Here is a 12,241-nt window from a genome sequence, read left to right on the forward strand (position 1 = left end):
TTAATTCATATTTTATAAAAGAAACAGCACTTATAGTATATTACTTTAATATACTAAAAGTGTACAAGTTATTTGTATAGAGTTCAATAGAAAAAAATGGTACACAGAAAATTTATTTTCTCTCCTTTTTCTGTCTTCTATAGCCTATGGGGCTACACTTGTAGAGTGCATGTTTTTTTTTCCTTTGGGGTGTCCCACCACTTTTCCAAAGTGAAAAGCTACTGGTTAGCTAAGATCAGACAGACCCCTCAAAAGTGACCCAGCTTAAATGTTCCTGCAAATGTATGCCTGCAAATAAACCTGTTCTGGAGCCAGATGACATTACTAGAATGGTGGCTTGCATTCTGTTAATATTTTGTGTCCAAGAGCAGAAGGCTTCAATTCTTCAGTCTAATTTTCATTGCTCCTTGTAGAGGGTGTGTGTGTAATAATCCCTCCTGAAGTATTTGCTGAAAGGCTATAGGAGATTGGGGTTCCACCATGTTGGCCCTTCTTAATATCTCGATTCTACCCAATTAAGCAGAGAACTCTGAAAGACATTATGTAATACCTTTGCTTGAATATGAATACCCTCCAGACATTATAGATTCTGCTTTATCAGGATCTGTGGCTACAAATATTTGCATTTTTTTTAATGTACATAGAACTTGTGAACAAAAGCAAATATACGTGTTCCAGGAGGTTTATTTTTCTGAGCTTTTGGACTTGTGCTGTAGCTCCTCTAGAGGGAACTTCTCTTTACTGGAATGTGCACATTCCGGTAGAAAAAAAGTTCCCCGAGGATGGGCTTCAGTATGAGTCCAAAACCTCAGAAGACTAAACCCCTGGTCCCGGTGACTGACCCAGATTGGATCTTTTACATAGAACTTGCTTCAAGATCTCCCTGCTCTATGCAGGCATGGGTCTGGGGTTAAAAGAATAGAAGCCAGCACACATGACAAATCTGTGGACTAGACTAACGTGTATAGTTCTGTCCTGTATTTTTTAATCCACATTTGTACCTAAAAAAAGTTCCAGTGAGTATGGCAACAAGAGTAACTTGTTTGGAGCGTATCCAGGGCTTTTTTTGTCATAGAATGCTCAGAACGGAGTTCCGGCACCTTTTTTGGATGGAACCTTGTAGGGTAGGCAAGGCAGGTTGTATGACATGTGTGAGTTCCGGCACCTTTTTCTTTTACAAAAAAAGCACTAAGCGTATCTAAATGGACTGCTCCATCTGTTGGTTCTTTATTGGCAAGTCCTGAAACTTTACAGTCTATCATCTTTTAGTGTTACATGCTGATATTTCATCATCCCTCCTTTGTGTTAGCAGAGAGCGTGTGAACAAACGACGCGTGAAGGAGATGGTAAAGGAGTTCACGTTACTTTGTCGAGGACTGCATGGTACTGAATACACAGCAGACTACTGAGGAGACCGGTGTGGCAAAAGACTGCAGCATGAACAGATATGCCATCTGTTTTATGCCATCGCCTGAAGCTGCTACCAAATTAGCTGATAGAATGGTATAACTTTACAATTAACCTACCCTGGTTGCTCCTCTCAAGAACAAGCTGTTTCCAAATCCCTTCTGCATATTCAAAGCTAACAGGCTCAAGGACGTCGAGCAGAGGTTGGAGCAGAGCTGGATGGTCCCCTGCCAGTCGCAGGACTAGTGTACCAATTGCCACTTTCCCCCTTGGCACGCTCCTGTAGAAATGTCTGTGATATTGTCTATTTCTAAAGAGTCTACCTTTTACTTGCATGAGGAAGCTTGTGTCTGATTGAAGTGAAGGTCCTCCTGCCTTGAATTACACTAAGGCTACTTCTAAGCTGCTGTGGTTGGTCTAGTACTGGGGAAGCGGCATACTTTAGGAGCAATATGGGCAGGGATGGAGTACAGTTGTAGCAGAGGCAGTTACAAGAATATGATCTGCCCTAGCGCGATTGGTGCAATAAATAATACTAAGAGTCCAACAAGGTATCACAAAGAGGCAACACCATCTTTTTTTGGCTGTGACATTCCTCGGAGTGCTGGCAAGTATGCTATATTACCTCTTTAAATGTTGTTGCTGCTGCTGCCTCTGCACATTCTGCAGAACATCTTATAATACATTAGCCTGTTCACAGATATGAGTAAGTGATTGTGAGTGTCTAGGTCTGCTGCAGGGAAAGAGTTGCAGCTGCCTTCATGAATGGTTTGAAAACCCTTTGCGTTATCTCTGCTGCTGACAATTGATATGTACAGTGGATCTGGGTTGCAACAGAGCTGTAAAGCTGGAATGAAGACAGAAGAATTTTTTCATATAGGAAATTCTTGACATCATAAAGATTGGGGATTAATTAAGGTAAACCACTTTACAACCTAGATCTATTTCAGTGGCAATATATTCATGCAACTTCTCCTCTATGGGCGTAGTTTAACCAGATTTGATACAGACTCCTAACTCAGGTTTCCTGCTGATCTTTTTCCTATGCCTAGCACTGGGTAGGTTGAAGTTCATTCACACAAAATCATCTTTGCTATATTAATGAAACTTAAAAACATTTATCCCCTATTACCTAAAGAACAATATCTAAATATCAGTGTGAAAAGTACAAGGAATTTATGTAGACTTGGGAGATGTTTCTGCATAAAAGCACAAAAAGCACGTTTTGGGAAAGAAAAACTGTTATGGGATAATGTAATAGGAAATTAATTGAACATCTAAGTTCTTATATAAAATAAGCATGGTAACAGAGTTAATTCTGCACACCGTGATATATCAACTATGTTGTAAAGTGGGAAGAGATTGAAGAACACATCCTGGAAGAAATCATGCTTGTGGAAAGACCATATTTTTTAGGAGACTCGTTTTACTACTGATAGGGGCTAAATTAGTGTTTTGGTGGTATCTGAATAATCGTGGACTCATCCGATCCAAAGCTCTTCCTCTAACCAGTGGAAGTATTTTTCTGCCTATTGGAAATTCATCTTTAAATGCTAGAGCAAAAATATGTGTGGTATGGAAAAACCACTTCCTTTCTTGGTTGCATTTGAGGTAACATGGCTTTGGAAGTGAAGACTCATGTACTATTTAATTCCCTTCCCACTTCTTTAAAAAGGATTGTTCTCTAATACATACTTCTACATCAAATCTTGAAAATGGGATGTTCTAACTTCTATTACAGTTCTTCAGTGAAAGAATTGTTCTAACATAAGCAGATGTTTTTATTCTGAGTCTTGAAAGCAAAGTGCAAATCCTGTGCAAGTAATTTCTGCTTTCAAGGGCAGGAAGAATGAATCCTTGTGGTCTTTCCCCCCCCCCTCTTCTGGCATGGCATGACTATAGATAAGTAATATACTACAAAGAATGATTCATTTCTGAACATGGAGAAGAAACAGATTTTTGAGGAAGAAGACTTGGTGAACAAATGATGAATTCCATTTCCTTATCCAAACTTAGCTTCATAACAGCTATACTGTGTGCCTTGTGGTGGGGTTTATAGACTATAGCCTACCTGGTTGTTCAGCATTGTTGCTTTCTTAGCTATGTCAGCCTTTCAGTCTACAACACAAAGAAATTTTATGATCTAGATGAACATGAGACATTGAACAGGTGCCTGAAAAATTGAGAAGCACAGAATACACATGCACATTGAAATCTACCTTGAACAGAACCAGCCTTAAGCTATTCTATTTGATGAGTATTTTGCCTTACCTTCTTGACCATGTGAGAGGTTTAGAGGTGTTGTTGTCACCATTTTGTATCTCACATTTTCGCAATGGGTAATCATGAAAAATAGCTTATGTGGTTGTTTCCAAGGCCTGTCTACATAAGAGTATCTCCAATCACTCCAACAAAACAGTCTAGGAGAGATAGCTACAGTTGGGTACTAGGTACGTTATCATGAAATGATACAAGGTAAAAGTTTGCTAGGATTCTTATGAAGGAAATTGATCTGTACACTACAAATGTTCCCTCCTCCAGCTGTAAGAAGTGAACAAAAAATCTGTTAGCGAACAGATCCATTTGGCTAAAGTTTAGTAACAGTGAATTATTTCCAGCAAAAGTAGGCAATTTTCTTATATTTCTTTGCCATGTACCAAAAGTATTTCTATCTTGTTTCCCTGGAGTTTATTTTCCTGGAATATTTTATACCAGTTTGTAATTCCATCATTTTTATTGTTTCTTCTGCTGAAAAACTCCTATTGGTGTATTACTTCTCTAAGAGCCCCTTACACAAAGTAAGTGTATTTTGCATTAGCATTCTTCAATATTGCTTCCCGCTCCAATAACCTTCCAGTGTTCAGATACAGAAAGTGGCATAGTAGACATAGCATCTTATGGAACAGAGGTGGCAAAGTAATGCTTCTGCTCAGGATACCTCTTATTTAGTGCTAATGGGCTGGTGGACACCTCTCTTGGTGCTTGCCAAACTTCCTTCTCTGCCTGTTTCCCCCCCCCCAATTTTAAAAATGAAATTCTAATATGCCGTTAAACAAAACATCAGTCTCAAGTATAATCTAGATTTCCAATAGTGCCTCTTGGCCTCATGTAGACTCCAGAATCTAGTGGCTATGAGGTTATGTAATACTTACAAAGTGTTTTGCTTTGTCAAGATTTCAATGGAAATAGTCCTTTTGAAGCTTCATTCAGTAACAACAAGCTCAGTGCACAGCACAAATACAGTAGCAGCCTCAGTAAAGCCAGTTGAGATCATATCTGGAGTCTTCATCAAGTCAGAACAACAAAGCTCCATGAGATGCTTCACCAACTTGAGGTAAAGGAACACACCTACACTAGGCAAGACACCTCTCTGAGAGGCATTGTGGATTATCTGCCTGCACTTTGTTTGGAAAAAATGCCTACCTGGTCAAAACCAAAGGAGAAAAATAAGCTGAAGTACTGGTGATGACACAACTTCAGTTTGGCTTCCTAGGAAGTGGGTATCTTGTGACTTTCCAGATTCCAGTGGACATTTTTAGACATTTGTAAATTTCAAATATGCCTACTAACCTCAAAATCTTTGAGATACCTTGCATGATGGAAGTACATAAATGTAGCTTGAATTGACTTCATGCCATCTTGTGGAAGCTAATTGGTTTGACTTCACATTAAGGATGTAATAAAAAAACAATATTATTTGTGAAAAGAAATGAAGTAGAAAAACCCATGTGCTGGATGACAAGAGTGCATACTAGGTGCTTGTGTATTTTTATGTTTTCCTGTCAAGGAACCTTTATGCATAAACACAATTTTACTCGTTTTAATAGAAAACTTTTGTGTGCCAATATAATTATGGCCGAAACAGCACTATTAAGAAATAAGAGAGAGCTTGGCATGCTTATGATTTTCAAATCCTTTTATAAAAGCTTCCTACAGGCAACCATTTCAATATCCAATGAAGACTGAGCACCATTAAACTGAACATTGATTGAAAAAGAAAATGGAAAGAGGTGAAAATCCTAGAGGAGGAAGTGGCCACCTAGAAGCCTGAACAGAAGCATTCCAGTTGGGTGGAGAAAATACAGCTGGGGCCTGGCAATAGTTTTGTTGCAAACAGACCAATTAAAAGTCTGAAAGATTTAAATTGGAGATTTCCAATAACAAGTAGTCCACCATCCATCTAGATAATACTATTCATTCTGCTCTTCTAGACTCAATGATCTTTAATATTTGCCCAACATTTATTCTTCTGTACAGAATTTTATTTGGTCCCCTGGGGGTTACAAAGATCAAGATTAGGGTTATGCATGCTTCAAAGATGATTTGGAAGAAATACTTAGAATCTTACATAAGCATAGCATCTCTGTTATCCATTAAAGAGGCCCGTGCAATCAGTGGCGTAGCGTGGGGGGTGCAGGGGGGGCCGGCCGCACCGGGCGCAACATCTGGGGGGGCGCGCTCGCACTCGCAGCTCTCTGCCCCTGCCTGGCTCACTCACTCTCTCTCACTGCAGTGCTGGCTGTGCGAATCCGATCCGAGCCGCCGGGTCACCGCCCACTGTGGAGGGGGGGGTGCCAGGCATGCGGTGCGGTGTGGAGAGAGAGCGAGGGACTATCTGGGGGAGGGACAGTGCAGCGGCCGGGTGCTTGCCCCGGGTGCTGACAACCCACGCTACGCCACTGCATGCAATGTGTTTCCTTCAACCTTTATAGAATATTTTTATACAGTATCTTTATTCATTCTTGTGACCCTCTTAGCTAATTTCTCTTTGTCAACATATTTAAATGTGATCTCCAGAAAAGGACACAGTGCTCTGGAATAAAATGGAACTATGGCTACTTGTTACTTGGAGACTATGCTTTTATTAATTCAGTTTGGGAATTACATTAGGTGTTTTTTCCCTTTTTTTTAGCAATTGCATCACTGCTGACTTCAGCTTGTGATCAGTAATGCTCACCCTACTGTTCAGCATAGTCTAAGCTTCTGATCAACAGAAATTACAACTGAGGACTAGTTTAAGCAACATGGATATCTATAAATTGGCCACTAATGTGGATTAACACTTGTCTCATCATTGGATAAACAACTTCAACACACTTTTTTCAGCAGAGATCAACACTCATTTTTCAAAAAAAATATTCCTCTATTAAAATAATAATATAGCACTCTACTTAAATCTGTTGAACTGTCCATCATCATATTGCAAAAAATATTAATATAGCCCACTTTATGCCCTGTACAAATAAGACTGTCAACAAGTTCAAAAAGACACATGTTCCATTAACCCATCCAAATCCAGCAAAGAATGCAGTTTGTTATCTGGCCAGTGTCTTTTATATTCAGGGTTGGTCATCCACAAGGCTCATCTTCATATGCAATGGCAATTCCCCGTCGTCCCACAATAGCTTTTTTTACTTCTGTTTGGCCCAGCTGTTGCTCCAGTCCCCGCCAGCTGCGGGACTCCAAGAATGAGGCTAAGATACAAAAATATTTCACCAACTTTATTCCAAAGGCCACACAAGCTAAAGGTCATGAGTAACTAGTATATTGGTAGGGTATTATCTTTGACAAATTGATTATATTGATAGGGCATTATCATATTTACATTATGAATCAGAAATAGTATGTGGGAGGACATTGGTTAGGCCATTTATCCTAGCTCTATCTCCATTAATGGATTCAGGTAGTAGCAATGCAAAAAGTAAATAGATATTTTATCAGCCTCAGTTTTTAAGATTCCACAGTAACTACATCTTTAAACAATTGATTAATCAAAAGAAAAGTACCAAGTGAGGAGGTTTTTTGCAGCTGAAAGAGCATTACCCCCAAGCCACATACCTGCTGGGCTGATCTGAGATACAGTCTGTAAATGGTTGCGGCACATCACAGCTGTGCCAGAATTTGGCTCTATATCTGGTATCCGGGAGGGATCAATGGAGCGCAGCTGTCCAGTGATCAGTGAAATGCTGGGTTCGTTGTTGGTCTTTTCTGGGAAAAGGACATGGTCACAAGCTCCTGGAGATAAGACAAAACAAGTACAGTATTAACCAAGTTTCACTGCTTACAAAATGATATTCTATTATATATTCAAAGACTGAATCAAGCATGCAGACCCAGATTAGAGTCTTTCCTAACTGAGTGCGGGGATACGAATGGCAAAGAATTTGTGGGTTACTCTGGCTGTGGCTGACCAAGAGCAGGACAGGACCAAAACAACAATAACGATGATGTTGGAAAGGAACTTGGAGGTCATCTAGTCCAATCCCCTGCTCAGGCAGGAACCTTATACCATTTCAGACAAATGGCTGTCCAGTCTCTTCTTAAAAACTTCCAGTGCTGAAGCATTCACAACTTCTGGAAGCAGGTTGTTCTAACTGTCAGGAAGTTTCTCCTTAGTTCTAGGTTGCTTCTCTTTTGTTAGTTTCCATCCATTGCTTCTTGTCCTGCCTTCAGGTGCTTTGGAGAATAGCTTGACCACCTCTTCTTCGTGGCAACCCCTGGGATATCGGAACACTGCTGTCATCACCCCTAGATGGAATCATGATGGATCTTGATGGAATTTTCTATTTCATATTTTTGAACTTCCTTATCATGAAAACTTCTATATGTTAAAAGGAAGAATGAATTCTCTCGACTCCCAGGTTTGCATAAGATTCCCAACCTTTTTTGTCACAATGGAAGCTCATATTTGCCCTCCAAAACAGCACCATGGTTTCTAGTGATTTTGAGGGTGAAAATACATAGAAATCAGAGTAAATCCTAAAATAGGATTAATGGTGTCCAAAAAAGCTACTTCCCCATGCCATGCACATAGACACCCCACATTCAACTTGGAAAATACAGCAGCTCTATTAACTTTGTAACATCATGCTATATGGTATTATAATCTCTCTTCAATGCTTTATGCCCAAAGCATTGAAAGTTCCCTGTATTTATAATAAAGCACTCCTGTGCTTCCAGAGGAAAGCTTGAAAGTACACAACTAAGCAACTTTTTCATCAGTTAGAAATTAAGGAAATCAAAGGTCTCTCGAAAATGAACACTAAGCAATGACTGTTATTCGTGCTCATTTTCTGAATCGGGGAATCTGGTATTACCTGGCAGAAGGTGGCGAAAGTCTGTAACATAGCGGCCTGTCCAACTCCGTGCTGGATTGCATGCTATTTCCAGCTCATAGGGCGTGATCAGGGGTCGATAGTAATCAGTGGAATTAAGCAAGGAATTCTGTGGGCAAGCTACCAGTACAAAGATATCCACCTCTAGAAAGTTTGCCAGTTTTGCAGGATTAGGTTTACCCACAGCCAGCGTGTAGGCACGTTTTCCAGCACGGTGAATGATTTGGCGAAGATGCTCCAGAACAGACAAGTAATCTTCTACTCCAAGAGTACCCACCACAATACCAACTACTTGAGCATCTCGTGCCCGTTCCACTAGATAAAGGCGTCGTCGCAGGGCCCGGTTCACGTCCAGTGTTTCCCACCGGCCTTGTCCTGTCCTAGGATCAAAAGAACTAAAAGGACACTGGTTCCAACTCAGCATGAAGTTTGTAAGTTCTGGTCCTTCAGAACCTATATAGAACATACTGTAGTTTTCAAGACCATGATGTTCGTCTATTATAAAGCATCGTCCAAACTGCTGTATTATTCCAGAAATTGGCTGGCTTGAATCAAGATTTTTTTTACTATCCAACTGAGCAAAAACCACATTGGGATAAATTGATTGTAGCTTAGAGGCCAGGTCATCTAAGAGAGAAAGTACAGAGGAAAAAGTCATCCATCTGTAATATTTGAGCAAATACAAATATCTGCAGTTTCCCCAATACCTGGCAATTTTCTGGTAACAACAGAAAGTTCCTTCAATCAGACTAGAGACTCCAAGCAAAGCTAAAAGCTGGGTTAGCTGAGATACATCAAGATGAACGAGAATTATGAACAAAAATGATCACAGATATTCTTTAAAGATATAGCTAACACTGGAGAACTCATAGTGCTATTTCATTTAAAATTATTTGATTTTTCATATTGTTCTCTTCAGAAATTAGTAAAAGCTCTTGGCAGGAATTTTCAAGTCTTCCTCATTCTGTCCCTGGCTTGATTCAAATCACAAAACTATAAAACAGCAATAACAGTAAAGCAGGTTGCATGGCTTTGACTTAATAGTTAATTCTAATAGCTTAGCTGTAAGAAACACACAATAGACACAAAGTCAGGATTGGCAGAATGGCAGATTTTAAGACTAGAAATGAGTATGTTCTTTCTATGGGAACCTTCCCAACCTGGCCTGAAATATCTCTTGTCTACCTATGTTCCCCCTCCAACAGACCTTTGCAGTGTATTTGTGCCCACACAACAATCTTCCTAGACTTACCAATGGCATGAAAATATGTAGATTCACTCAGTACAACCACATAGGCTTGAAGGTCAGGGTACAACTCCTGGAAGACTTCCACACATCGCATCGCATCTAGCGGTTCCTGACAAAATATGTGTAACACTGGCAATTTGCGACAAGGACTCAAACAGGCAGGGCCATAGTGCACTATAGCCTCGGCACCCACATGTTCTGCTGCCACTTCATCTACACAACAGCTAAAGAAAAACAACAGGATTAGCCATAGAAATCCAAGGACACATTTCATTAAGCAACTGTTCTGTACCAGCCTGCTACCGGCCCTGCAGAAAAGGCAGGGACAACCCCTTTACAAACGGCAAGAGGCTGGAATTAAGCCTGCCAAATTTATTAACATAAAACAGAGCAAAGCAAGACACGAACCATGAAACAGAAGCTATGAAACAGGAACTAATCAAGCGGTTGCCTTCAGCAAACCAGCCCTCCCACGCATTCCCCTTTTATACAGTTCAGGGCGTGGCTTCTCTCTGCCTCCTTCTGAGGTGCCCCATTGCCTTCCTCTGTTTACTCCTGATTGACTGCCTCCTGCGTCGGGCATCCTTGAACAGGGCCAGCTGTGGGTCATCTTCATCCACGCTGTCAGGCTCACACAGCTGGGTCTCCATCGTGACCAGGTGGGAGGGGCCTGGCTGAGGACTCTCATCAGCAAGATCTTCAACCCCCTCAGCAAGCTCTTCAACACCCCCCTCCTCCTCTGAATCGTCCGACCCAACTGCCGAACCCACAGGCTGACCCTGAATCACAACAGCAACAACCAGTCCAAGCATACAGAAAATTACTTTCTTTGTACTGAAAATGGCCTCCCAGATCCTAGACTCCAACTAGAATCAACCCTGGAAACATGGTCAATAATAAAAGACTGGGATTTATAACCCCATATAACTTTTCACTCCCTTTCCTTTCATTATAACATTCCACTGCAATGGAAGGAATAAAAATGTCAATGCAAACTTGCCCTTGTATTCTTAATTTTAATTTCCTGTGTTTACTGAAGTCTAGTCATAATTTAAGTGCACATAAAATTCCCATTGGTGACTTCATGCTGTCTTTACAACAGCTGTATCTTCCTATGACCTTACCTGCCATACGATGTGTCTCCCAGGACATACATCTTGGCACCAGTTGCTGTTTCCATCCTTGCAGCAACCTCTGCTGAATCTGGCAAAAGTTTATCAGGAAACTGAAGCGCAATCTATGGCAAGATACCAAGTTTGTTCAAAATATTTCTGCTATACATATGTTAAACCAAATAAATGTGCATTTATTTACTCTCCCATCAATTTCTATCAATATTGCAAATTGTGTCTTTCTTGTAAGATGCAATAGAGTATACCCAATTCCAGAGGACAACTGGCAGCTTTATGTCAGGTCACAAAATAGCTCACCTTGGTGAAGCCATTGTCAGATACAAAAGCAACTGCTCTCTCCAGTTCATAATAATCCTCTATTCCACAAACTGGAAGACGACCACCTGCTTCTGCAGTAATCAGAGTCCGCTGAATCACTTCAGCTCCATCACTGCTGAATGCTGTTGCCATGATGATCTAAAAACCCAAAAGTCAAAAAAGTCACATTATGTTCAGCCACAAGGATAATCCAATTTTGGCTCCACAAGCCTGACATATACAAATTGAGATTGATTTTGATGTCTATAATAGCGCATAAAGTACCCCAATTCTTATCTTTGATATGGCTCAAAAAGGACCCGATAACGAAAATAAATGGTTTTCGCAAAATGACAGGGGATTAAAGAGCCTTGGTGGAGCAGTGGGCTAATGCCTCCTTAAGTAACACCAGCTGCCTGCAATTAGTGCAGGTTCGAGTCCCACCAGGCTCAAGGTTGACTCAGCCTTCCATCCTTCCGAGGTAGGTAAAATGAGGACCCAGATTGTTGGGGGCAATTAAGTTGATTTTGTAATAATGCCACTTGGGGGCGGGGCGAAAGCCCTAATAAGCAGGCATATACATAGAATGAAGGCTATTGCTAAGCTTGTAAGCCGCCCTGAGTCTTCGGAGAAAGGCGGGATATAAATGGAATTAAAATAAAAAAATAAATAAAAAATCAGAGTAAGGGTGGCCAGTGACTTACCAACCGGCGTTTCCAAAGACCAGCTACAAGACATCAACAATATTCCATAATTGTTTCTTAACTGGCGGAGAGAAAAAAAATACATCCCAACACCAGCCACATGGATCACGTTATCCGCTTTCTTCCGGATGCCAACCGCAACCACCAATTATTACTCTGCAGAACCACTACCGTACCCCTTTGCGTCGTTAACGGGATTTTTATTTTATTTTATCCAACAGCAAATCCCGATATAGAAAAGTCGCCGGAAAAGCAAAAAATGCTAGACAGAGGCACTGTGGGGATTGTAGTTTCGTCCTCTTTAAACGTTAACCAATCGCACGATCCCCAGAGATT

General features: G+C 40.7%; 2 protein-coding genes across 3 annotated transcripts in view; one reads left to right on the forward strand and one right to left on the reverse strand.

Moving 5' to 3' along the window:
- IPO13 (importin 13) overlaps window positions 1–3,533 on the forward strand; it is a 67,336-nt gene extending 63,803 nt beyond the window's left edge. Inside the window, exon 20 of one of the 2 annotated variants that reach the window (XM_081324938.1) lies at window positions 1,310–3,533. In XM_081324938.1, coding sequence (XP_081181064.1) covers window positions 1,310–1,409 — 100 coding nt within the window. In that variant the 3' untranslated portion in view covers window positions 1,410–3,533. The remainder of the gene's footprint in view (window positions 1–1,309) is intronic. The other variant, XM_081324939.1, reaches the window with a different exon arrangement.
- A 152-nt stretch (window positions 3,534–3,685) lies between these two features.
- Window positions 3,686–12,207, reverse strand: DPH2 (diphthamide biosynthesis 2). Its single transcript, XM_081324940.1, has 7 exons — window positions 11,906–12,207; window positions 11,202–11,360; window positions 10,896–11,008; window positions 9,775–9,995; window positions 8,505–9,149; window positions 7,246–7,422; window positions 3,686–6,881 (listed from the first exon to the last, which is right to left on the reverse strand). Exons 2-7 carry the CDS (start codon window positions 11,352–11,354, stop codon window positions 6,757–6,759), a joined length of 1,434 nt encoding a protein of 477 aa, XP_081181066.1. The 5' UTR covers window positions 11,355–11,360; window positions 11,906–12,207; the 3' UTR covers window positions 3,686–6,756.
- Between the last annotated feature and the right edge of the window lie 34 nt (window positions 12,208–12,241).

The sequence above is a fragment of the Vipera berus genome (assembly GCF_964194415.1).
Source record: "Vipera berus genome assembly, chromosome: 3".
Taxonomy (NCBI): domain Eukaryota; kingdom Metazoa; phylum Chordata; class Lepidosauria; order Squamata; family Viperidae; genus Vipera; species Vipera berus.